The sequence below is a fragment of the Stylophora pistillata genome, chromosome 9, assembly GCF_964205215.1.
Source record: "Stylophora pistillata chromosome 9, jaStyPist1.2, whole genome shotgun sequence".
Lineage (NCBI taxonomy): Eukaryota > Metazoa > Cnidaria > Anthozoa > Scleractinia > Pocilloporidae > Stylophora > Stylophora pistillata.
This window is the reverse complement of record NC_142527.1, coordinates 18,020,648-18,045,975: the sequence shown is the minus strand read 5'-3', so window position 1 is coordinate 18,045,975 and position 25,328 is coordinate 18,020,648. Positions and strand designations below refer to the sequence as shown.

The 25,328-nt window shown below is 38.5% G+C and overlaps 3 protein-coding genes, 1 long non-coding RNA gene and 1 other non-coding gene across 7 annotated transcripts; 2 read left to right on the top strand and 3 right to left on the bottom strand.

Moving 5' to 3' along the window:
- Positions 1-55: 55 nt before the first annotated feature.
- LOC148723609 (uncharacterized) lies at positions 56-2,742 on the bottom strand. The gene is made up of 2 exons (XR_015992043.1): positions 2,514-2,742; positions 56-1,934 (listed from the first exon to the last, which is right to left on the bottom strand). It is a non-coding gene; the product is annotated as an uncharacterized LOC148723609 (long non-coding RNA).
- Positions 2,743-3,152: 410 nt separating this feature from the next.
- On the top strand, positions 3,153-13,906 carry LOC111322343 (protein Wnt-7b). Of its 2 annotated transcripts, none has more exons than XM_022925427.2 (4): positions 3,153-3,307; positions 3,393-3,616; positions 4,982-5,262; positions 11,666-13,906. In XM_022925427.2, the coding sequence occupies exons 1-4, from the start codon at positions 3,156-3,158 to the stop codon at positions 12,143-12,145; spliced, it is 1,137 nt and encodes a 378-aa protein (XP_022781162.2). In that variant the 5' UTR covers positions 3,153-3,155; the 3' UTR covers positions 12,146-13,906. The 2 variants fall into 2 exon arrangements, with proteins under 2 accessions (XP_022781162.2, XP_022781160.2); XM_022925425.2 differs by lacking the exon at positions 11,666-13,906 and adding an exon at positions 8,332-10,306.
- On the top strand, positions 12,197-20,489 carry LOC111322342 (uncharacterized). Of its 2 annotated transcripts, none has more exons than XM_088733195.1 (4): positions 12,197-12,634; positions 18,806-18,881; positions 19,235-19,457; positions 20,136-20,489. In XM_088733195.1, exons 1-4 carry the CDS (start codon positions 12,599-12,601, stop codon positions 20,233-20,235), a joined length of 435 nt encoding a protein of 144 aa, XP_088589321.1. In that variant the 5' UTR covers positions 12,197-12,598; the 3' UTR covers positions 20,236-20,489. The 2 variants fall into 2 exon arrangements, with proteins under 2 accessions (XP_088589321.1, XP_022781159.1); XM_022925424.2 differs by lacking the exon at positions 12,197-12,634 and adding an exon at positions 16,842-16,993.
- Positions 20,136-23,591, bottom strand: LOC148723607 (uncharacterized). Its single transcript, XM_088733194.1, has one exon. The coding sequence runs from the start codon at positions 23,527-23,529 to the stop codon at positions 23,047-23,049; it is 483 nt and encodes a 160-aa protein (XP_088589320.1). The 5' UTR covers positions 23,530-23,591; the 3' UTR covers positions 20,136-23,046.
- Positions 21,191-21,263, bottom strand: Trnai-aau (transfer RNA isoleucine (anticodon AAU)). The gene has a single exon. It is a non-coding gene; the product is annotated as a tRNA-Ile (tRNA).
- Positions 23,592-25,328: the final 1,737 nt, after the last annotated feature.

The following is a 25,328-nucleotide window of genomic DNA, read 5'->3' as shown; positions in this document are numbered from 1 at the left end:
TTATAATCTGATGAGAAATTTATCTTTTTTAGGGAATTCCGATAAACAATGAAGCTTATACGCTCAATTAAACATAAAATTTAATAAGATCCCTTTGTTTTGTTCAGCGTTTTACAACCTTCCTATTTCTTTGCAGTATGTTTTGACCTTAATTATCTCGATGACCAGTGGCTTGCCAAGGATTCTCCAATTCCTTTCGGCTTTCCTTTGCTTCCTCAGCCGGTACAGTGAACTTTTATAGATGGCCAATTGTGTCCAATTGCAATTGGCCGCATCTTGGTGGGCTAATTTCATAGCGGTTGACCGTGTTTGTAATCATCTCTTTTATGACTTCTTTTCGGCGGCGTTCTGTATGTGGTTTTACAGTTAATAGTTAGATATTGTTTTTGCATCAACTTGTCGGTTTCTCAGCCAAATTCCTTTGTTACAAGGCCAGAAAAGGTTTTTCCACAAGCAGTTTGCCTAATTAATCCGTGCTGGTACCGCACGAAAGAACAACCTACCTGCAATTCGAAAGGGGTCTAAAGTTTTTCTCTTATTTTTCAAGCTTTACGGCGAATGATCAGCAAAGAGAATCTAGCGAAGGGAATTGTAGATTTGGTGAATTTTTACTTTATCTTCTCGTATAAAAATATTGCAATTTTTCAACCGTTTTCAGCCTTGTCAATTTTTTCTTTCACATGTGTTATGACATAGGCCGAAAAGCCTTGCCGATAACACGGAAAGATTAGTAGTGGGAGGGCCGAGCTAAAGATAGCAACAAGTACGTGCTCGGCGGCTCCACCAGGGATGTCAGTTGATCAAATATGAATCTGTCATTTAAAGTGACTTTGCAATCATCAGTGGATGTAAAACCACAAGGGAAATTACTTCTTAGCTAAAACAAAGTACTTCGTTGTATATTCGGCTCATGTAGCCAATTGTAGCGAGTGACTCAACTTTTGGATCAATTTTTTTCCAGTGTTCTTTTTGTACCTATTGTGAAACTGAATAGATGTGCATAAAATTATCGATCATGTTGCTTACTTTTAGAAGAAAGAAAGCAAGAATTGTTGATATTTTGTTTCACGTTGAATGACACTCATTCATTTGAAATTTAGGATATATATTGTTCATTATATTTAATGAACAGCAAACTTTCTGCTCTGCTTTTCATAAGTTCGTTTCAAGCAGTCCTTTTTTTTTTAATTAATACTAATGTAACATGGTAAGCATGATGTTAGATAAAGTTTGGGGCACATTGTTATTTTAATTTCAAAGTCGGCATTCAGCAAAAGTGTTTGCAGGTATCAAAGAGATAGTGTGATTGAAATTAATTAAATAAACACAGTCCACAAATTGCCTGTTAACCTTCTATTAGTAAACGATTTGATCAAAATTCTTGTTTTCTTAGGCAATGGTTTTCAATAATCAGAATGATCTAAAACTAAGGAACTTTTTTTTTTATGAGATGGGACATATTCTGCCTCTTCATCTGCGTACAATCTCCTATTCAAGGTGTTCAAACGAAGGCAGTAGAAATATCAAATCACGTCTGAATTACAAACGATGATTGGGTATTTGAACACGTCAGTTTTCAGTTCAAGGTCCAATCAAATTGCTCTATGGAGCGGAACATTGTGAATATTGAAATATGGAGTAGTTCGTGCTTTCTGCTCTTTTAATTTAATAAATTTAATAAGACATTTTCAAAGCAATCTATATGCTCTGATGATCTGTCAAACATAACACCTTACGCAGAGAAGATTTATGACTCAATATGTGAAATACCAACATGCTTGTCTATATGGGGGTAGAAACTGTCCTAATTTGGCTGAAAATTTCAAAGATTTCAAAAGGACGGTCTAAGACTACATCTGAAGAAAAAAAAACCTTTTTATTGAAAAATCATCTCTTGATGACATCATCTCTTTCCCCACGTACGCTTAGTCGTTCTGCGAAGAGGAACAAAAAGTTAACTGAATGAAAAATGTAAACCCTGTTCGGAATACACCTCGTAAAAAGCTTTCAGGCAAGTTTCTCAAATATTCCTTCCCCATATGCGACACGAGTGAAAATGGAGTACCTATACTTCTAGAGTTATTTAAGTTGTTAGTGTACTTAACTCGCACGAGCTGACCGCTTTAACTTTAAGCAATTTCTTGATGACTATATATGAGTCGCTGTCGTCCTTCGGCGGTGTCCGAGTTAGCTATCAATTTCCATTATAAAGAGAAATTTACCTCTTACTTCAATAAAAGTTATTATAGAATTTTAGATTAATTATTACCTGAGCCTAGATATTTTTGACATGAGAACGGACAAAAGTATAGTGTGAATGAACGAGCCTGAGAAGTTCATTGATAATTCAGCAAACGATAAGATTGTGACAAGATTGGTTGACGAGTTTGGCGTGCGTTTGTTCTTTCTACAAGTATTGTCAAGTTGACAGTGCTATAGATTTACTGTACAAGCTCTTCGACAGAACAAAATTTGTGTTAATAAAGGAGAAACCGGATCAAATAAAGACTAACCTTCGAGGAGAAATGGTGTTCGCGAGGAACCGTTTTCTAAAAAAGCAAAACCGTTAGCTCTACCGCTTCCGCTGGATAAGGTGCAGTTAAGATAACACGACTAAAAAATAACGGAGCTTGTCGTGCAATTGTGGTGGAGCTCTGTAAAAGCCTTCTTAAGGGGTAAGTCCGCCATGGCAAAATGGGCGGCACATCAAAGAGAAACCTCCAATTCAAGTTATCAATAATGGGGTAGATGTTTGTTTTCGGAAGACCTCTCAAATGCCTCAAATGCATGCAAAATCACTGTTTAATAAAATTTGGCCACGTCTATGATCTTCAATTAAGTCGTTATGCTCTTATCGTAAGCTTTTTAATAAGAGCAAGTCAGACCCCTCTTAGCTATTCAAAAAGAGTCACTTGCTTCTTTAAGCAGTCTTGTCGGTTTTTAAACCAAAATATTTGCGTTAAGCCGCTGAAAAAAAAGGATGCATCAAATTGGAAACTTCAACACTCTCATCATTAAAAGTGTTCCTGCCTGGATCAGAAACAATATTTAAAGACACACATTCCGCCCAATTGTTTAGTCCACAAAGTAAATTAAAAATTTTGATTAATTCCGGTCGGCCCAATCAGGAGAAAGATCAAACAAACATTTCATTGATGACAGGATTTATACTCGAGAACCTCTGTCACCCGCTAGATAAAAAGAACGAACTTGAACCGTTTAAAATGGAGAGCCAACACGGGCTAGCTCTTTTCACCTTACTTCTTGCCACCATATTTGCTTATATGCAAGCTAATTCCAAGCTTTTGTGAGTGAGAATTTATTCCTGTGTTCTTGTACTTTACACAGACAACCGCATTTAATTCAAACTTTCTATGTCATGGCTTTGGCAGGTTTGTATCCTCTGTCGCAACTCTTGTCCCGAGCCTCATCTGCACTCGTATCCCAGGCTTGTCCAATAGGCAGCGAAATGTGTGCGACGAAAACCCAAAAGTCATCTATTGCATTAGAGAGGGTTATCGAATGGCTGCAGAAGAATGCAGGTTCCAGTTCCGAAAAAGCAGATGGAATTGTACTCTACTTGGTGAAACATCGGATTTCGACGACAAAGCCATCAGTAAGTGGGATTATCGTCCTCTGAGATTGTCTTAAACGTCGGTTTTCTAATGAGATATTACAAGTCTCTCGAATATATATCATGCAATTAACTATTGCCTTTCTTTGTCAGCCCACTTTAGTGGAACTGTTATAAAGTGATTGTTTGTTTGTTTGAAGTAAATGGCTCACTATTGAGTTGAGAGTTCTCTTATGAATCCACTTATGTTTAAGAGCCTTGAAGTGTTTCCGGTATACGGCGACGGCATTTCCATTTGTCGAAACTTTCAGCTTTTCCCGACACAAAAAGCTAATACCTTTCGGTGCCGCTTGCACTTTTCTACCGGCCGATCGAAATCACGGTAAAGCGAGTCAATATGATATTTTTCGATGTTTCTGTTGGGCAGTTTTCAACGAGTTTGAATATGTTTGAATTTGAAGGGAAGTCGAACATTTAAATGTTTAATTGTCAATTCTATGTAGTACGCGTAAGAAATGTTACGTGTTATGATACTTTCATGCACAGTTTTTGGTGAGACATCTGTTCTTGAAACAAGATGATTTTCGCTCTCGAGTAGTTCATATACAGCCTGCATTCCACTTGGAAAAAGTGTTTTAATCTATAAGTTTTGTTTCTAGAAGCTAGATTAGAAATTTTATATGCTTTCAACCTAAAAACTTCGACACGATGTACTAAATACCACCACCAAATATACAAAGAAAATCTTCTCTTTGACTGAAAAAAAAGATAAAAAAATGATCTTCCTGAGCAATTTTCGAGTGAAGGAATAAAGATCTTTGTATAAATGCCCGTTATTTTCTTTAAATGATCCAGAGATTGATTGGAAGATTTTTTTTAGCCATCGAACATGTGTAATTAAATGGAAAAAAACCCTTCATATTTGAAAAGCTATTTTAGGCATCTTCATCTCAAATTTATAAGGTTCTCATCATTTTCGATTATTTTAGTCTCTTCTTAATAAGGAGAAGTCACCGTGGTTGATAAGTTGATGAAACTGTATATTTCTGGTTTCCTCTAAATGTATTACATGTTTCGACTAAGATCTTATGATGATAGTAGATATGGGTACTTAGCTGACAAAATTGTATCACTGGGTTTTAGAGGGTTACTCAAGCATTTCATTTTCGCATCAATTAACTTGGAAAATAGCTGGTCTTAGAAAGTGAATGCCCAAAACTTTGCTCAATGAAAATAACTATGTATACATGGAATAAATCTTTGCCAAAGGATTTACTACAGTCTGAAACTCGTGAAAAGTTATTAAAATATTAGTTGAAGGATTGATACTGAAAAAAAAAACCTATATTCAAGCTATATTAGGGTGCTAAAGGTAACTCGATTAAACGCTGTCTTTCTCCCTCGTAGAGGGCACTAGAGAGATGGCATACACGCAAGCTATCATTTCGGCTGGAGTTGTGTACACAGTCACCCGAGCCTGCAGTATGGGAAACCTCAGCGAATGCAACTGCGACAAGAAACTCACGGGTATGGAGAAAAAAAAACACTACAAAGGTTGGACGTGGGGGGGTTGTTCCGTCGACTTGAGCTTCGGTCTCGATCTTTCCAGTCGCTTCGTGAATGCACGCGAGGAGAAACACAATGCCTTTTGGCTGATGAACAGGCATAACAGCCGGGCTGGGAGGCAGGTAAGAAATTTAATTAGTTAATTGCTTTTCTAATTACTTAATGATAATGGCGGCTAAACAATTTCGGATTGGCCTGAATTGCCCTGGTCACACGAAAAAGCTTGTGGCCGTGAAATTTGCATATGAAAAGATTCACATTGCAGGAACTTTCAACCTTGATCCGAAATAATGATATTAGATTTTTGCGCTCCAATCTAAAAAGGTGTACAAAGCTCAGCGATTTTTCGAAACAATCTGGCGCTTAGATTGAAATTTAAAGAATTAATTGGGCTAGGAAAACTGTATAATAAACAATATCGAATGTTTACCGAGGAAGACATTCAAACTTATTACAAAGTAACCGCAAAACCACGTCGTAGGAAATTAAAACTCTGCGTTCAAAAATGTTCATATTTTTAAGAAAAATAACGCATGCACTCCTAATTAAAAAGTGCTAAAATGATTTATGATTAATGAAGTTCAACGCCGAAATAATTGACCTCGCTTAAAATGATCAAAGACAGAAAATGATGGAACTGGAATATTTTAAACTTCGCTTCCCTGTGACATGCAACAGACAAAAAGAAAAGGAATCTGAAGGATGAGACGTATTCTAATATTAGGCGTGCGTGTGGCTTATTTAATCTTGTAGTGACTCTCTCTTGCATTGACTTAGTCTTCTTTTATCTGTCTCGTTCATTTGGAGCTTATGTCTCGAAACAGTTATTGAGAACTTAGTCATTCAACGTGCAACAAAGGACTCTGTCCGGGTGAAATGATCCATGTTAACAAAGAAACCAATCAACTCGAAAGAGAACAAGGTTTCCGCTAACGTTTTTCGATCTTAACGGGAAGTATGACTTAGCCAAATTTTATTAATTTGAGAAAGTTTTGATTGAAAAACTGATTTTTAAAACGCCTTATGCCATACCTCCACCTCGCTCAACTACTGGCTGTTAGATTTAAAATTTATAGTAATCTGCCCTTTAACTAAGTTAACTTTAAAAACACCAGCTCGAGTTTGGATGAATTTCATTTGAAACTGGAATACGCGATATTTAAAGTGGCTATGCTCTCGGCTGGTAACTATTCATTCCCCTCGAACGTTTTTTTTTAACTTACGTTGTGTACACGTAGTACCCTTTGAGGAAAGTCAACGTTTTGATGAAAGCAATCAGTTTTGTTTCAAACATGCGCTGGAATTTATTGCCTAACGTAGAAGTAAACGAAATCATACTGTGAAGAGAATGCTTGATACGCCAAGCTTTGCAAAGGAATGCAGTACATCAGCGATCGAACGAAACTGTACTTTCAATGGCGCTCATCAGTTGCAGAACGCAAAAGGGCTTGAGACATTGTAAATCAATTATTTTCAGAAATTAATTCGAAAATTGGGAAAGCAAATTACACCTACAGTGATACTTGTTACTAAAAGCGCTTTCCCACGGGGGAGCAATGTTACCTTTTGTGGATCCGAAAACCACCAGGCATGGTTCGAAAAGGAAGAATTATTTGGTTGAATTTTTAGTAATTAAAACAAAGTGAGTTCTCTTAGCCCGCCTGCAGAGATTAATATTAACGGCGGAATCTCTAACAGCTGGGAACCTGAAAACAAACATTGACGGAACATCCTTTATGTTGATAACAATTTTTTAATATGTCGAAAAAATTATTTTTGGAATCAAAGAAAAAATTAGTTTCCCACGCCTAAAATTGAGCGGAATGTTCCTGAGATTATTTCAGGAAACCGAAAGAATCATCTTCTTTATCTTTTTTGGAGGGAAAAAAGGCCGTGAGGACTGCAGAAAGTTTCGAGATAGCCTTCACTGTCGAACAATTACGAGTTTAATGTCTAGTTGGTTGTTCCGCAATCTGACAAAAAAGGAACATTGATGGCTGCAATTTACTGTAGAAACAGAATCTCAGAAAGTGATGCTATGTGCATTAGATCAATCATGGTTTTAAAACTTTATTTCATCGAGCACACACAAAAAAGGTTCCATTTCTTTACACTTTGCAAAGTGTTAAGACATTATAAAACACGTTTTGAAATAGACTCAGGACAGTTTGGTCACACTGTCTTATTCTCTAAAGTGCAGTTTACAAGCAAGAACCTCTCATGAGATTCACCAAATAATGTCGCGGACTTTAAAATGCCATAAGCGCACAGTCAGTGGTATTTGATTTTGTAGTTCATCTTCAGGCCTCTGCTGACACATTGCTTCTTCTAAACTGTAAGTCGTTATGGAGATTATTTTAACTGAAGGAAGATGAAATTCTACTGCTGCTATTTGGCCAATTTTCAATTTTCGGCTTAAAAAGGAAAGGTGGGTTTAATTTGAATAAGACTTCATCTTTTTTGTTCTCACACAAAAGAATACAAGAAAAAGATTAACCTTGATCCAGATATGATCGGTGCTGACTTAATCATTAAAATAACTTGCAATGACTCCTTTTAAAAGCAGTAAACACGAAGCACTATTTAGCAGAGACCTGTCGCAGCAACTTGTTGCATGTCCTGGCAGACCTTAAGTCTGTTGCTCTCTGTTTGAATTCAACCAAATAGCAAAACGGACTTTTACAGCTTACAGGTGGTTATTATAGCTATCTGGTAGTTTAGTCCTAAGTGAGAATAAAACCCGTAATTACAGTACATCAGGCCTCTCCTTACCCATTCCTCCTCCCCCCCCCCAGAAAAATAGCTGGACATCATCGAACACTGTGTAATTTTGTGACAGAATTTCCTAAAAAAGGGGGGGAGGGACGTAGTGACTGTGCTAGTTAGCTGACTGAGGAAGGAGGTGTGGTATAAGAACGTTTACGAAATTCACACGTGAACTAACTTTCATTTTTTCGATCACGTACATATTTACGTATTTATATAATCATGTTTGGCCTGAATGGACAACGAATTTAAGAACTTAGTAATTAGACGAACAAAACAAATAATTTAGAGGATGCGATACAGAGATCATCTTTACACAAAGAGGACGCCACATGGTTTGGAATGGTCACTGTCTGTTGTTTGTCGAGGCGGAGCGCAGCCTAAACTTTCACTTAAACCTGGGACGTTTTTCTCGCTTACTCTAGGTTGTCAAACAGAAATTGGTTAAAGTTTGCAAATGCCATGGATTGTCAGGGTCCTGTGTTGAACAAACATGCTGGATGGCCCTTCCTTCTTTCCGTCAAGTCGCAGAAAAGTTGAAAGAGTATTACCACAATGCTTTGAGAGTTAACGCCTTGACGAGCGCGACCTCGGGAGGGGCGAAACCTGAGCACCTTGTGTTACGATCTAATTATTCCAAGAAGCCACACATGCATAGCCTGGTGTATCTGAATGACTCTAAGGCATTCTGTAATCGGGATCCGAAACTTCGAATTCCGGGAACCCGAGATCGCATCTGCAACACAACCGGCTCTACTGAGGAAGACAACTGTGATGACATGTGCTGTGGTCGTGGCCACGATACACACAATCTCACTGAGGTGGTTCAGTGTGGCTGTAAATTTCACTGGTGCTGCGAGGTCAAATGTGATGAATGCGTCACTAATGTAATAAGGCACACGTGCAAGTAGATGAGCATAATAACTGGAACTTGGCCGCGGCACAGCTTACACAGTGTGTACCGACGGACAAATAGCATTTGAGAGCCTCTAGGCTGAGAGTGAAAATCACTTTGTTAAAGTTAAACGATTAAAAGAACAATTGTCTAGCAGAATTCATATCATGTAAAGAAGAACATCCATACTTTCAGTCAGACGCATTAAAAACGTCGTGAAAAATAGGTGTAACTGGGACACCAAGAACAACTGACATTTAAGAACCCCAAGCTCTTAAAGTGCTTTTTCATTGTAAAAATATTCAAATGTCATGAATACAATGTCATGATTTCTGACGGAAAGAAATCATCCTAGATCAGATTTGATAACATCGAACTGACTTTGCGATTTAAGTAAACTTATCTAATTTTTAAAAGGTCACTAGAAGCATCACAAAGTGAAGTCATATTATTGTAGATGTATCTTGATATAAGGAATATTAAAGACTGATAGACCTGATTAAAACATCTATAATTCAAAGTTAAAGGAATATTCTTAGGTTCTTATACCACACCTCTTACTTAGGGAAACTATTTGCAAGTCTCTCAAGGTGGACTCGAGCCCGATCACAGTTTTGTCATTCAACAATAATTTATCTCATTTTTTTGTTTAGGTCTGTAGGTAATAGTGGAAGCTAACGCGCGCAAACTAGCCAATTGGAATAAAGATATCGTTTTCTCGACCAATGAGGTACAAGATACGCGAAATTAACCTTTCTATAGCTGACACTATAATACTTATTGCATTTTGCGTTATTGCGTTTCCTTGTATTTCATTTGAAGTACACCTTAACCATCAACAATCAACCGTTGACCATTGCATCGAGGGTGTAATTCTAATATTATTTCAAGCGGGGAGGAATTATTATAATGACAAATTATGTTATGACTAAATTTTTCGGTGAGGGAAGGCTTCACTATTTTCCCTAAACACACAAATTTCTCCAGCCTTTTCTCGGTTCTTCTTTAAAAGTATTCATGAAAACTATCCAGTACATTTACATACTGAGAATATTTATCAAGCCAGTACAAAGAAAAATTACATAGGAGGTGTGGTATAAGGCGAAACTAGTCTACTTTTAGAGCAATGTTCAATTGAGTGTCGAAATACTGGGTGATAACATTGGATTGTTTTACGTTAATCTGTGATAATTATGCTTAAGCTCCTAAAATCCATTCAACAAATTAGGTGAGAAACAAAGTCAAATCTCAAATTGTTCATCCGTTTTTTCTTGCGCTAGAAGCTGTTAGCTGGTTTTCATTTTCAGGTCTAGCTTTCGAGTGGCTCTTAAGAAGATTTTTCTTTGTTCTGTTCGGCAGATGCCATTACTTTGGTTTTGATCAGTTAACGACACTCATTAGAATTGCGCTCTCGTAAAACACTTAAACGAAATATTCATATGTGGAAGTGTGTTTTTCAAGTTTTATCGTATGGTCCATATCAGAAATAAATGTGACGACTATTAGGTTGTCCTTAAAAATGAAAAGATGAGCTACCTCACCGAGCTTTTTTCAAGCTCTCGTAAACCAAGTAAACGAAACATTCATATATGGAAGTGCATTTTTCAAGTTTTATCGTATGCTCGAGAACAGAAAAAAATGTGACGGCCATAAGATTGCCTTTACAAATGAAAAGATGGGCTACTTCACTGACCTTTTCAAGCCCTACAAAATTACCAGACGTGGGCAGCTACTGAAATTTGAGATATCATTTCCCTCAGTGGTGCTTAGACTGAAAAGAGCCTCTCCTTTTTTGGCGTAGTCAGACGCCCAAGTTAAAAAAGATTTGAGGGAAACAAAATGATGACGTTAGCGCGCCACGCAGAAATCTGGGAGTAAGACACCTCACACTCAAAGTTCTGCGCAGCGCGTTAACATCAACTTTTTCGCGCTGACTGGATTAGTTTTTGAAGAGCGTGACAGAGTTTTCCGAAAAGAAGAGGCTGCTCGTAATCTACCTGGCGCTTGGCACAAGTATCTCTGTCTACATTTTCAGTTTAAATTGTCAAAACAGTGGCTTTTTGATATTTGGTTGGCGGCCACGGGTGGCTAGAAGTAGTTGTATTCTACAATCGGTCGCCGTTCGCGTCTTTGAAACGTTTCCTTAAAGAGAACCTCTACTGGTAAAACAAACTGTCGTTGATCAGTTATAGCTTGAAAGTTACATTATGGGTTATTTTAAACATGGTTGTTCTGACGCCCTTGAGAATCAAAGGACAGAAGAGCTATTTTTTGATGATAAAAGTTGCAACCGTATGACGTGATACGATCCAAAATGGCGTTCACCGGGAAATTGCATGTATTGTGAACATTTTTTGTATCTTTTGGCTCTTGTTTCGCAATTTTTCTTGAGAATCTCCACACTTTAAAATATTGTCACATTTCAGTGACAACTTGTCTCGCCAATAGAAGCTTCCTGTAAATTCCCTATCTTCGAGCAACGGCGTCTTCACAATTGGAGTTATTTATTAGATTAGTCGTTTCCTCTAAACTTTTAATTCATTGCAGGCTACTATCGTTTGCAAGTATATATCATTTATCATATGATATGACATTCAAAATAAATCGGGGCGGTGTGTAAATCATTTATCACCTGGTAGTTCATAGACAACTAAGTCGTAACTTAAAATGACTCCATTTGTGAAGTTTTTGTTTCACAGAGGCTTTAGAATGGACTTTCCAGTTAATGGTTCCTGGCATAAATAAGAACGCGGGTTTCATATCTTGGCGTACACCTCATCCTGTTTTCCTTTCCTAAAAGAAAATAAAATACGGAAAAAAAAATCCATACTTCAATCTTTGCTCTTGGGAACTTTTTTTGCTAGGCTCTCAAAGACAGTCTCAAAATGCACTGCCGTTGCCATGGTACCTCCGGATCATGCGTGTCAAGAACCTGTTGGCAAGATCTTCCTGGTTTTAAAAAGATAGGCTCTCAGTTAAAGCAACGCTACCTAAAGGCCTCTCGTGTGAAAACTATTAAGTATCCGTCTCCAAGCGGTAAACGAGACGCTTATCTTTGGTTGGAGTTCGGCGACAACAAGCCTCCGTCCAGAGATTTGGTTTACCTTGAAAATTCGCCGAATTACTGCGATCGAGATCGAAGGAGGAAAATTCCTGGAACAATAGAAAGAGAGTGTAATAAGACATCAGATGGAACTGATGGATGCGAGCTGATGTGCTGCGGCCGAGGTTACAATACCCATGAAATTGTCAAAAAATGGCGCTGCAATTGCAAGTTTCATTGGTGTTGTTATGTCAAGTGCGAGAACTGTAAAGAGCGCATGGAAGTATTCAGATGCAAATGAAGAGGGAACTCAACATCAAGTTGCGTACAATGCACGCGAGTCATTCAAAATTTCATATTCAAAATTTTTTTTACGTTCATTTTTCCTGCTCAAGTTAATGAGTTCGTCGAAAATGAAAGTTAGTCTTTAAATAAACTGAAGAAGGCAATTTACACTTTCCGTTGAACAATGGCTTATGTCACGTTTCTATCCTTTTGAAAATGTAGAACTTTGAATACAAGTGGGAACTTTAAATCCAAGTTGCGAAACGAATTGATAAATCCTAAATATTTATCACAAACAATTCGGTAATGCTTGGAAATACCTGCCGGCTAACAGTCGGCAGTCACTATCCGGCCGCTGCCGACCGATTGCCGGTAATCTATCCATCAATTCATTAGATTCTACTGAGGAATGACAGCGGATCGTCATGGAGTTTAGTATCTGAGGAATAATAACACTAAAGGATTTTTAATGGAAGGCTGGATTTTTTTATCTCTGATAGTCAAGGTAAGAGGCCGCCATCCATTTTGACGAGGGAAAGTTTTCAGTTAATGGCTTCATAATCGAGTCAAACGAAGGGCTTAATCATAAAAGTGACGAAGAAATTCGCTTACTGAATTTATAGCTCTTGATTGACAGTGCTAAAACTCGAGAATTGTGAATTGGGTCGGCCATATCAAATTCGTCCCGGTAAACTTGTATAATAATCTTACAAAAGCTAATAAAAGCGCAGTGCGACTGCAGCTAATTGCAAAAACACAAGCACGTAACAAAGAAATTCTGATATCATAGCTGTCCGGCTCAACGCACTAGAATTCCAGATAAAGGCAAAATTTACTGTTATTAGCGATTTTCAATTTTTGTCCTTTCGCATTTATCCTCGTTGTTAGGAAACTTGAAAATGGTCTATAAGGAATCGCAAAACTCACATAATTCATTATTTCAATAGTTTATACTTATTATATTATTTATATCAACATGATTGTTATTCTCCTAAGGAAATATCATTTTAGCATATTTATAATGACGTTAAGTTATTGTTTGAAATTATTCGCCGTATAAACGATCATTATCGTTCGATATAACCTGTAAGTTGCTCGAGGGACATTAAATTATCAGTGTTGACAGGTTTTTACCTGGAGACATTGCTGTTCTGGTAGTGGTATTTGTAATCTGCAAATAATAAACACATCGATGCTTAGTTTTGTGCATTAGAAGATTGCTTGCCAGACTAATATTTATAAATGTAATCATTTTGTATAGACACTTTATTTTGAACACTGATTCAACAAAGCGGTCAAACGTCTGCGCATTTGCGAACGTTGTAATGACCAGGCGGCGTGCTTTCAAGCTGTCAGAACCAAGTTGTCTCACGGTAATTACAAACAACTGCAAAAGCCAGTGAGTCAGGGTGTTTTAAGAGCGTAGAACATTTTAGGTAAAACTTAAAACAGTGTTGAATTAATAGGATACCCGTCCCTGAATAAGCTTTGTATTCGAAAAGTCTCGAGTTTTCCTCTTCCCTACTTTTGGTTTTTTCAACGATTTCCTTGAAAGTTTCGATGTTGTTTTTGCTTATTCAACCGAACAGCGGTTGTTTCTTTTATATTGCTTTGAAATTTTGCGCGAAAAAATAGCGGCGAGGTTGGCCAGAACGGATCGACTCGCGCATACTGTCGGATGTCTGACCGCTGAGTTTATTGATTCAAACAGTGTACATATTAATTTCATTTATAACATAAACAATGTAGAGAGTAGGAAATACAAGTATAGAACGAATCGTTGTTTTGCTGTCTTATGATGTGCTTTGCATTTCATACAATTCTCTTAGTTTGTGTTTAAAAGGAAGTCAGCGACAATTCCCGAGCAATAAGTTACCCAAATGACGCAAATAACGGGTCTGTATTTTTTAAGTCAGTCAGGGCTCTCGTAGCATCTCTGTTTTTGTTTTTACAATGTGAGATATGACGCAATCCTCGACCAATCAGAGCACACACATTATGATAATCACCTGACCAGCATAATAATCCTTAAATATTGAAATCAGACTCTTCTGTGTCAAAATCAAAGGCAAAGTTCATTTTTAAACTCAATTGAGTCGAATCTATTTCATCCATTCGTAACCAGGCTCCTATCAATTTGTAGACTTTGAGCATTTTGCACCGCAGCTAAGAATGCAATTATTGATTGGGCAAGACTTTCGTGTTTCGCACAAAAGCCTCGTTTTTCTCCTGCGAGTTTGAAAAATAAAATTGGAGCTGTAAATATAATAATAACACATTGGTCAAGTAAATGCTATTCATTTTTAACCGTAGGCCATTTTACTCTCCTGTTTTTACACATCCAAGCTCGAAGACAACTCAAAGCGTAAGGACATTTTAAATCAGCTACTGCACATTCCTGATTTTAAACTTTTGCCTTTAATTCTTCAATAATCGTTGGATGTTGCTGATTATGATAGCGTAAGTTATCAAGCCCGATATTTTCGTCTTTTCTCTTTACGTAAGCCAAAGTCTTGATAAATCTCGGCATAATATGAACACCCAATTATTTAATCGAAAGCTATTGTCTGTAGGTAAAACGTCGTGTTTTTACCCTGTCTTTATCAAGTTGACGACACTCATTTGTAACATAACAGACTATCATTTCATACATTTTCTACTTCCTTTTCATTAACCTAAAGCCCACGTCGTAACCTGTCAGATAACTACTGACAAATAACAGTCCGTGTATGCGCAAATACCGTCCAATCGTGCTTCGCTCCATATAATGTTCTGCTTATGCGTAGTTGTGCCTACTCTCGTCCGCTTTTCCTTAGGCTATCAGAGGAAAATTCCCGAAAATGGCAGTGAAAACAAACTCAGTGATCGTATCATAAAACAATTATATCCAAAAAATATGGTCACTTGTCGGTGACGTGCAGATCAGGTAGTTGTTTGCCTCAGCTTCAAGCCTCGGCAAATTATTCATCTGCTCACCACTGACAGATCACGATAAATTGCTACTCCCATCTAAAAATTGTTGATTATACGCACAAGTTTGACAAGAGCAAAATCCAAGGTTTTTGTCTATGTTTTATTTAGTTTCATGTCATCTTTAAATTAGAGAGTGCAAATGGTGTATGTACCAGACAGAAACCCAAAAATTCCTGTCAATATATCACAAATGGTCGACGAATGTCACGCCTTTCTGAGCGAGTTAATTTGGGCCCAACAATAGGGTCTATGAACTTGCCACTTATGGCCATATATTTTTTTTCGAGGGACTATTAGAGCACAGGCTTGAAGTATCGATTCTTAGCTGGATATCTCAGCGAAATTGTGAAAAAAGTCTCACTCCTTAAACCCAAGGAAGAAAGAAAATGAGGAAAGAACCACTGCGCTTTTCCTACATCGATGATCATTCGTTAGTCTAATTAATCTGGGGCGTTCAAAACGGAGACCACAAAATATGCAAATAATTGTCATATCATTTTTCAGGGTAAATTTTGCATCATGGAATTTTCTATTAGGGCTTGCTTTAGATGGACTATGGAGAAAAAGGAATTTGAAAACGCAGACCAAACTATATACTAAAGATAGTTAATGTTTCAAATCAAACTTTGCATAATCGTTGGGCTGCTGCGTTTTAGTAGTCAAATTTGCATGATTTTTAAGACGTCCTAGACGTAAAACTTTCCAATTGTATTGGCAGCGATATTTATGAGCTTTTTCAGTCAAATTTTTGTCAAACCTCCAGGTCATAACGCTGTTTACTCGGGCGAGCAGTTTTCATTGGCAAGATTCGTTTCTTTAGCACCTTTGCTGATGTATGCAGTGGAGAACTGTTTTTTGAAAAGTGCACACGACAGGGACTCGTATGACTTCAGTCGTGATTCGTAGTTGGTTATCGTTGATTCTATCCTCCAGATGGTATGCATTTTCTTGTAAATTATTTACGAAAATTTGGTGTTACATCAGGATAACACTATCTGGCTCATTAACCTTCGCTGGAAAACGTACTGATGGTGTAAGGAGAGGCTAGGTGTTGAACTCTTCGGGGAGTTAAATTATTACTTTCATGCGTCACCGAGCTGAAATAATAACGTATTCATGATTATTTTTGTGAACAAGGGTGAACATCGTGTCGATCATGTCCAATATCCAGCACAGATCACAAATTTTTCGCATTGTAGTTGTCTAAAAAGAGGAGCGGCGTAGAGTTGCTAACCAAGTAACTGGATTTCAATGAGTAAAAAGACCGTTAAAAAGTTATGGGCTGTAGTGAGGGGGTTCTAGAATTGACCATTTCTATAGGTAGAAATGAACTTGGCATAAACTGTTTTCGTATCACTAGAGTCTTGACTTATCATACATATTCCAATACAGTTCATGATCCAATCTCACTGCATTTCAAATCGTAAACAGAGAATGCAATCAGGGAAAAAACAATGACTTTTACCTAGTGTACACGTAACACCAATCGTGGTAGGTCTAATTATTCAGTTGGTTGATCATGTGGCACGACAATTGCAAAGAGAACCACTCAATTTGTACAACCAAAGAGAGAGTTTTCGAACTTGATAAGATTTTTTTAACCAATCTGGTGTCTTCCATCAATCAGTCAAAGGACTATTAGCTAGTTTTCTGCTATTCTATGATATTTCCAGATGGCAATTTAATTAGCATATAAATTTCTAATACTTCATTGTGTTGGAGTTATATTGCAGTCAGGCTACGCTCCAAGTTCTACTCCAATCGTCGAAGACCATTGAACAAAGAGTCATAAGGGTTTACGATTTTAAATGCGAAAGAACGTGACAATCTCCAGTAATTCATCTGTTTACATTGCAAAAGTATAACGCCGTTCTTCATTTTAACTCAAGAGGTAAGTGAGGGTTTGTTTCAGCAAGGAGGTTTGTCATTTGGATTTCTCCAATTCAGTGCCAGTTACAGAGAGGAGATTTGTCGCATGCTGTCTGTTAAGGACTGGGTTTTCTCCGTGTACCACTGTAGCATGATTATTCTGGGGGAGGGGGGTGTAGCCTATACAACAAAGATTGTTATGGGTAATGCTCTACATGTAACAAGAATCATTCTCAATCTGACAGAATTTCCAAGGTTTAAAGTTTTCCTTTGTCATTTGAAGTTGCTCGAAAGAAGCGTTTATTTACCACAGGAACACCAAAAAGGTACAGCGGTCATCCTTCAAACCAAAGTGTTTCATTGAGGGGTAAAGATTTGTTACCCATTTTGGAGCATCCACTAAAAACAAAGTACATCCCCCCCCTTTCTGGTGCGGAGAAATACAGTCGATACAGCAATGAACACCAAATGCCTATGGCGAGAACACTTCAAAGTCAGCTGTGCGACTCCTGCACTTGCACATCATTCTTAAGTGAAAAGTAGTAACTGGAGAGCTTTATCAGCAAAATTGACCACTCCTTACGATTAAAGTTACTCCGTCTAAATAGCTGAAATGCTTTTCGCACACACTTCAATGATCGCATTGAGTATAATTTGTTCACCGATGTAATCTGTTGCTTAGTAAATACTCTTTACCCTCTACTTTGTAGCTAGCGTCTGTTTGAAGAGGCTGATACTCTTTGCACAGTGGCATGAATACATTATGGTTTTCTTATTTCTCAGAATAACTTTCTAAGCGTGGCTTCGAGCTCTTCAAGGTCGCTTGGGGGTTTGAACAAGAACAATGACTTCTTCTTTCAGCAGAAGTTGTCTCTTATCTTTGCATAATCATCTTTTTCTTGGCAATCGATGCATGCATTTTGATCAAGAGAATGGAAGTTTTTAGGGAGTAACTTTTTAATACACAAACATGAATACTATACTGACTAAGGATAAGCAGGGAGATGTGTTGAATCTCTGGCAAATCGCACCAACTTGAAAATTCCCTCATTGTTCGAAAATGAAGTAGTGCGTGAAGTTGTTGTTTGTTTTGCATGGTCGAAGTCACAAACGTTTACGTCCTCAAGGAAACCTCCATAACAATTTAGTTACCTTTTTACTTTCAACTCTTCAATACGGTAAACGCATCAGTTCGAGCTACAAGCGGAATTCAGTCGCAGGGGGAGAGAAATTTCGTTTCTCGGCCGGTAACATTTTTCCACACGTTGCCACAGTGAGTGACGTGTGGCTTTTTGAGTTAGTCGGTAACAGAACCCAACTTGTATCTGGGAGGCACGCATTCGAGTCCCGTCGAAGCCGGAAATTTGGCCCAGGCTTCTCGGGCTCTTCTGCAGCTCCACTTATGAGGATCATTTCTTTGCTTGAGTACACAGCCAATAACAACCATAAAATTTTCATAAAAAACATTTACGTGTAGAAAAGGCTAAATGCGTCTTCTAATTGTTTTCCCCTCAATCAATAAATTATCTTAGTGATCTTTAACTTGAAATGCCCACCATGGCTATGAAAACAAATTCTTCGCCGGAGGAGAGAGATGGGCATGTGTCCTGATCCATGATCAGCCCTCCTAGATTTTTCAATTACTCTTATCTCAAGAAGTACTCCATCTTCCCTGTTTTGTTCTTTGATCAATTGGATAAATGTCGCTGAAAGTTCATCGGATAATGAAACGTAATCACGAGAATACCTGTGGAACAATGAGGGATTTGTAATTTGTCACCAGAGAGACTTTGTTCCAATTTTATACCTAGATGCTTTTTGTTTTTCATTTTAGCTCATCAGGAGAAAAATGGCAAAAAGTGTAGTCTCTGTTAAAACGTTGTTAATGGTCGCTTTGTGTATCCTCCATGGTAAGTAACACAATGCTTATAAAAGGTTAGGAACAGTTGATGAATTAAGTGGGTTGTTGCAAGCAATGATGACCCTTTCTTTCTGCATAGTGACTCGACAACTGAAAGGATAGAAAGCTTTATTCCTTTATGTTCAAGTTCTATACTAACGACACGTGTGAGATTGATTATGTTAAAGACGATAGTATTTTTCAGCTTTGTTCCTTTGCCATATGTTTTTGCCTTTTCTTCATTTTCCTTTCCTTGAACAACACGTTTTAATTCCTCACTGCTATTTGTTAAATTGGGTCGACTCAAAAATGTGCCCTGAAATCCTACAGTAAGCAATTTGTTTTGAATACCACACCTTTCAGATAATACTGTCCTCGGCAACAATGCCTGCGAGAAAATCCAGGGAACGGATGCCACTTCTAGTACTGATCGAAAATGTGTGGCCGGGGGTTGCGCTCATGGGGGATGCTATGCTTTCCATGTGAACACCGAATTGGATTTGCACTGTATGGATTCCTACCCCAGCGAAAAAGCTCCACAATTCTACGAATGCTGTGAATATCAGGCAACGAGTTGCGTATTTGTGTAAGTAACTGACAATTTCAATAGCGAAAACATCACATCCGAGTCTTTCATTTAAACTATTCAAATCTACCTATCAGTATCGTTAATTACAAGAAAATACAGCACGCTTGGACTTGAGGGGAGTGCGAGGGGCCTGGAACGAGCAATGAATGTCGCTCCTTTTATAAGTAATATTATAATGTGTACAAATCACTTCGGAATCAGGTGTGGGTTATGATGCCCCAATCTAATCACTCTCCTGTATAGTTTTGGGTAGTTTTATTCAGGTGGTACAGCCCCATACGTGAACATGAGTTCCAGTCACTCAAAGCTGTGCTCACTTCCAACTTTCAAATTTTTTTACGTATAACGTTTTCGTAAGAAAAAAAGAGTAACATAACAGCTGTAAAGAGTTGGTGTGAAATTCAAGTCTATTTTGAGATGGAACAGCGACTGGAAGTGGAAGAATGGTGCTTAGATCAATGTTTCTCATGCTTCGATCTTTTCTTAATTGTGATTAACTATTTTTTTTTTATAATATAAGATATGGCTCATTGATTTAAATTGCAGGCGCTTAATTAATACTGAGGTTAACCTGATTTATTCTTGTCCTAGCCTTAGTGACTAAATTGACAATGCTTTCTTGATTTGCGTGAGCTGTACAAAAATATATCAGGATGCTTTCGTTTCCGTCAACAGCAATGGTGTAGCAACAACCCGGGATAGCATCGAGTCTCCAATCAAACGACTCCTCGACCGTGCAAGTAAACGACAACAGCAACGACAACCTTACAACTGAAGTGTAATAGAATCCCATTCAATTGGAAAAGGACAGCAGTAATTAAACAGTAAAAACAGTTTGAGTGTGTTTGGATCCACTATGCTTACACATTAATTAAACCATACCATGTACTTCGCCACAAGCCACAATGTTAAACGTTTCGTACCAGCTAAGGATGCCTGAATTTTTAAATATTCTTAAGTAACCGGATACAAAGCTTTTTAAAATTAAGTTCAGACGTCTAATAAAGTGAAACTTACGTTTGAAAGGTATATGTCTCGAGCTGGGTTCTAATTTTCTGAGGAGCTCACAGCCTGGACATCAGTTTACGTCACACAGAGACTGGTTACAAAAAACATCACTCTCCCCCATACCTATTGGTCTCTAGAAGTGCGAGAGAGTTTGGCACGAGTCATAATGACAAGTAACATTGAGTACAACGGGAAGGTTCCCATGTATTCCTGCATGCTCACCTCAGGGACGGTAAGCGGAAAAAGTCAGTGATGTCTCTTGTGTAGCTCACGGTATCGAATAGGGTTAAGAACCTCCTCAGAGACACACTACCCCATCAACCAATGCAATGAACAGAAAAGTTTTTAAAATATAACATAGGTGTACATTAGGCATCGAGCCTAATAAGATGTACTTATTAACCAAGTGTGAGGGCTGGACCGAAAAGTATTTGGCTCGAATTTTTAAATTAACAACCGAGCAAAGCGAGGTCCGTGCTCACATGAGCGAGAGCCAAATATTTCCCTTTGGTCCCGACTAAACACAGTCAATAAGCATTTTATCACGTGACCATTGACTGGGTTTTGAAAATTTCGAAAATTTTGTTTAACTTAAATAAGACTAACAACAAACATATGAAACATATGTATGAACTGCGGTTATGAAACGTATATGTGCACGATCCTTCGCAGTAAAGCACTATTTGAGCAATAGTGAAAATCAGACCTGAAAAAAAAATTTCAGGCCTGTACGGGATTCGAACCACTGACCTCTGCGATATTAGTGCAGCGCTCTACCAATTGAGCTAACAAGCCAACTGGGAGCAGGCCATCAAATTAATTCGACATAAACCCGTAGATGATAAATCAAACAACAACAAACATATGAAACATATGTATGAACTGCGGTTATGAAACGTATATGTGCACGATCCTTCGCAGTAAAGCACTATTTGAGCAATAGTGAAAATCAGACCTGAAAAAAATTTCAGGCCTGTACGGGATTCGAACCACTGACCTCTGCGATACTAGTGCAGCGCTCTACCAATTGAGCTAACAAGCCAACTGGGAGCAGGCCATCAAATTAATTCGACATAAACCCGTAGATGATAAATCAAACAACAACAAACATATGAAACATATGTATGAACTGCGGATATGAAACGTATATGTGCACGATCCTTCGCAGTAAAGCACTATTTGAGCAATAGTGAAAATCAGACCTGAAAAAAAAAAAAGAATTTCAGGCCTGTACGGCATTCGAACCACTAACCTCTGCGATACTAGTGCAGCGCTCTACCAATTGAGCTAACAAGCCAACTGGGAGCAGGCCATCAAATTAATTCGACATAAACCCGTAGATGATAAATCAAACAACAACAAACACATGAAACATATGTATGAACTGCGGTTATGAAACGTATATGTGCACGATCCTTCGCAGTAATATAGTATAATCCTTCGCTCAAATAGTGCTTTACTGCGAAGGATCGTGCACATATACGTTTCATAACCGCAGTTCATACATATGTTTCATATGTTTGTTGTTGTTTGATTTATCATCTACGGGTTTATGTCGAATTAATTTGATGGCCTGCTCCCAGTTGGCTTGTTAGCTCAATTGGTAGAGCGCTGCACTAGTATCGCAGAGGTCAGTGGTTCGAATCCCGTACAGGCCTGAAATTTTTTTCAGGTCTGATTTTCACTATTGCTCAAATAGTGCTTTACTGCGAAGGATCGTGCACATATACGTTAAATAAGACCGGCGTGCGCGGGAAAACCAAGTTATTCTTACGAGCCAAAACAAGAGACTTGACTTATTTTCTCAGCTTGTGCTCACGGCTGTCAATCGTTTATTTTGCCCCAACTGCGACCAATGTTTTGTTTGTTTTTCTTCTTTACAACCGTCCAAGTGCACTAGGGCCGGACGGCGGACCGGCTCACGTCAACCTGTCCAGCGTTCACCATTGTTTTCTATGAGAATGCGCGAACTGGGTCGGACGGGTCAAATGATAACTGTATGTTATTTACTGAGCAGTAAGCCTGAATGGGCTGTATTTTTAAGACCAAGAACACAGTTTTTTTCGTCTTCACTGCCGTCTTCGCCTGTTTTCGCGCGCTATTTTCACGCGTTTTCGACCGTTTCCACTGACACTGTTCAGTGCAGTCAACAGGGCAACTTGGTTTATAATGAGACAAACCTGACTCAGCTGGTTCTATTCTGAGTATTAGATGCAATTTTAAGTTTTGTTTTAAAACAATTTCTTTTAAATATATTGGACAAAATTTATAAATTACATTAAAGACCGCGAAGGTGACCCGGCTGACTGTGAAATGTTACAAAGGGCATTGTGCGATGCTGATTTTGTAAGAACCTTGCTAAATCCATGCACGACTACGTCAATGTTGAGTTGTTCAGAGATTAAACGTTTCTTAACACTAACGGTCTAAGTCACAAATTCCCGACTGGTCTTTTGAAGGCATGTGGCAAAATCACGCACTCGGCCGGGCCAACCGGCTTTCAACCGGAACTTCGGTTTACCTGAAAATCCTGTTTTTTTAACTCCTAACTTCTGATCCTTTGTCTCAGTCGTTCGGTTTAAGCGTCAAATTCCCCTTTGGTAACCATATCATAATCCTTTTTGCGTTCTTTTCTTGAGACCAGCAGTTTGACGATCATTAGGAGAAGAATCAGTAAACACATGCACACGATCAAGTATAGAGTCCGCATCGAGATTTCACTAAATCTTGGGAAATACGGAGATGCTTTGGGAGGCTGGAAGAAAGAAATTTTTTCAGGTGTTTTTCCATCCAAAACAAAAATCTCTGAACCATCACGTGCTTTTTCTGTGTTGTTGGAGCGATTCCCTTTCTTTATAATCTCAACGGAAAGCATTATCAAAGAGGGTATCGCTATGTGTGTAGAGTTCACTGTCGACGTGCCATTCTCCACGGTTCCGTTTCGAAATGTTGCTTCCAAGCTCTTGTTTGCTATCGCTTTGCCTTGTGGCGCTTCACTTTCTATAGCGTAGCTAACACTGAGAAAAATTATCAAAATGATAAAACAGAAGAGATGTGCCATTTTAACAACTTAGCTCCCCGAGATTTCGATCCGTGAATAACTTTCAACCAGGTCAAATTTCGTGATTAAACATTGATGACGAACGACGCAAAACTCGCGATGCGACAGGTACCAAATCAGTCCATAAACGGGTCATTCAATAGTTGCGCAAACAAAACTATGATAACTTTGTTGTTTATTCTTGATAAATCATAACAATTCCATCAACACGTTTTTTTTTCTGCTGCTTTTAATCGGAAATATAGTACGTTTTTGGCTGCTCTAATCTAAATCAAAGTCAAACTTTCTGTGGGGCCTTTGCCTGGAACCAAAAGACGCAGCAACCCATGTGGCGACCCATGCTTACTTGATTCGGTACACAGCCTCTTTCTTTTTCGCACGGTTCAATTTCAGCCTTTGTTTTTCATTTTTGTGTGCACGTGTTTACCGTTAGAAATTTAAAGCTTTCGAGACTAGGGAAAACACAAAAGGAGTTGTGTAAGCCACTTTGAGTATGAGATGAAAGTAAATGAACCTGGCATCAAATATACGAAAACCGAAACTGCCTACTGTCCTACTGCCTACTGTCCTACTGCCTACTGTCCTACTGCCTACTGTCCTACTGCCTACTGTCCTACTGCCTACTGTCCTACTGCCTACTGTCCTACTGCCTACTGTCCTACTGCCTACTGTCCTACTGCCTACTGTCCTACTGCCTACTGTCCTTTCTGAATAAACGAACCGCATCACCAGCAGGTTCTTTGAACACTAGAGTGGAGTTCATCCACAGTGAAACGAATTGGGGAAAATTAACTTTGAAAATAGCGACCCGCATGGTTCAGTCAAGAACTAACCGGCCAATGAAACAGCTGTTAATCAAATCAGACAAAATACGACCGCTACATGGTTCCGGGGTTGGTTTTTAGTTTTCAGAGGGGTTTGGTATGATGATATTCGTGGGTGGGGCCGTGGGTGTCGGAGAATCAAACTAGTATCGTGAAGTCCAAGAGGTAACATTTTTAAGGACACTTTCTGGAAAAGGATAACTTCAAAATATCCATTTAATAAATAAACTTACGGTATTACTCCACATTTTGCAACCTTCATCATGACCTTTGGGCAGCATTCGATATGTACTAATTTCCTTTCACATGTTCAAATAATTTCTGAGGTATGATTTAGGGGTTGCACGATCGTTGAAACCCCGCCCATTCTGGTACCTTTTGAGCATTTCTTTAAAACATGTTGGAAATTTTCCCCGTCGTCTCACATCCCCCCCCTTTCCTTGAGTTGCGGAGGGTCAGTTTGAGAAATGGGAAGTGACTTTGATAAAGATCCACTCTTGATGACTTGCAGGTGAGAACCTCTTGGAAAATCTGTCTTTCACTTCGAAATTTTTTCTCCTCTGAGTACGTGGTGTGCTGTAGATAGTCAACCTATCGCTCTCAATCGAAAGATTTCAGTATGGACGTTTGTCCTACTGCAAGATCGTCCCTTACCACCTTTGCTGTATGGAAACTAGTTGAAAGGGTCCATTGAGACTTCACTTCAGAAGGCGAAACCAACTTCTTATGAGACGAACCCCAAGATACCGGTCCAAAATGGACACCTGAACGAAGTCTAAAGAAAACTATGCTATACAAAAAGAGCTGACAGGTAGTTTTTTTTAGTCCTGTAAACTCACCACAGCTTGTACTGGTTTTAAAACGGTCTGGCTTTTTAAATTGACTATTAGTTTTGAAAATGTTTTGATGTTAGCTTTCACCGTCCAGGGAGTTCGACCAAAATCGCTCAGCCAACTTCCCCCCACTCCCCATTGC

Bases quoted from the DNA above. Each gene is read 5' to 3' on its own strand.
- LOC111322343 (XM_022925425.2), top strand. From the start codon at position 3,156: ATGACAGGATTTATACTCGAGAACCTCTGTCACCCGCTAGATAAAAAG. The intron at 3,308-3,392 runs GTGAGTGAGAAT...TGGCTTTGGCAG, and splicing joins CAAGCTAATTCCAAGCTTTT to GTTTGTATCCTCTGTCGCAA. The intron at 3,617-4,981 runs GTAAGTGGGATT...TCTCCCTCGTAG, and splicing joins TTTCGACGACAAAGCCATCA to AGGGCACTAGAGAGATGGCA.
- LOC111322342 (XM_088733195.1), top strand. From the start codon at position 12,599: ATGGAAGGCTGGATTTTTTTATCTCTGATAGTCAAG. The intron at 12,635-18,805 runs GTAAGAGGCCGC...TTTTCATTTTAG, and splicing joins TTTTATCTCTGATAGTCAAG to CTCATCAGGAGAAAAATGGC. The intron at 19,458-20,135 runs GTAAGTAACTGA...TTCCGTCAACAG, and splicing joins GCAACGAGTTGCGTATTTGT to CAATGGTGTAGCAACAACCC.
- LOC148723607 (XM_088733194.1), bottom strand. From the start codon at position 23,529: ATGGCACATCTCTTCTGTTTTATCATTTTGATAATTTTTCTCAGTGTT.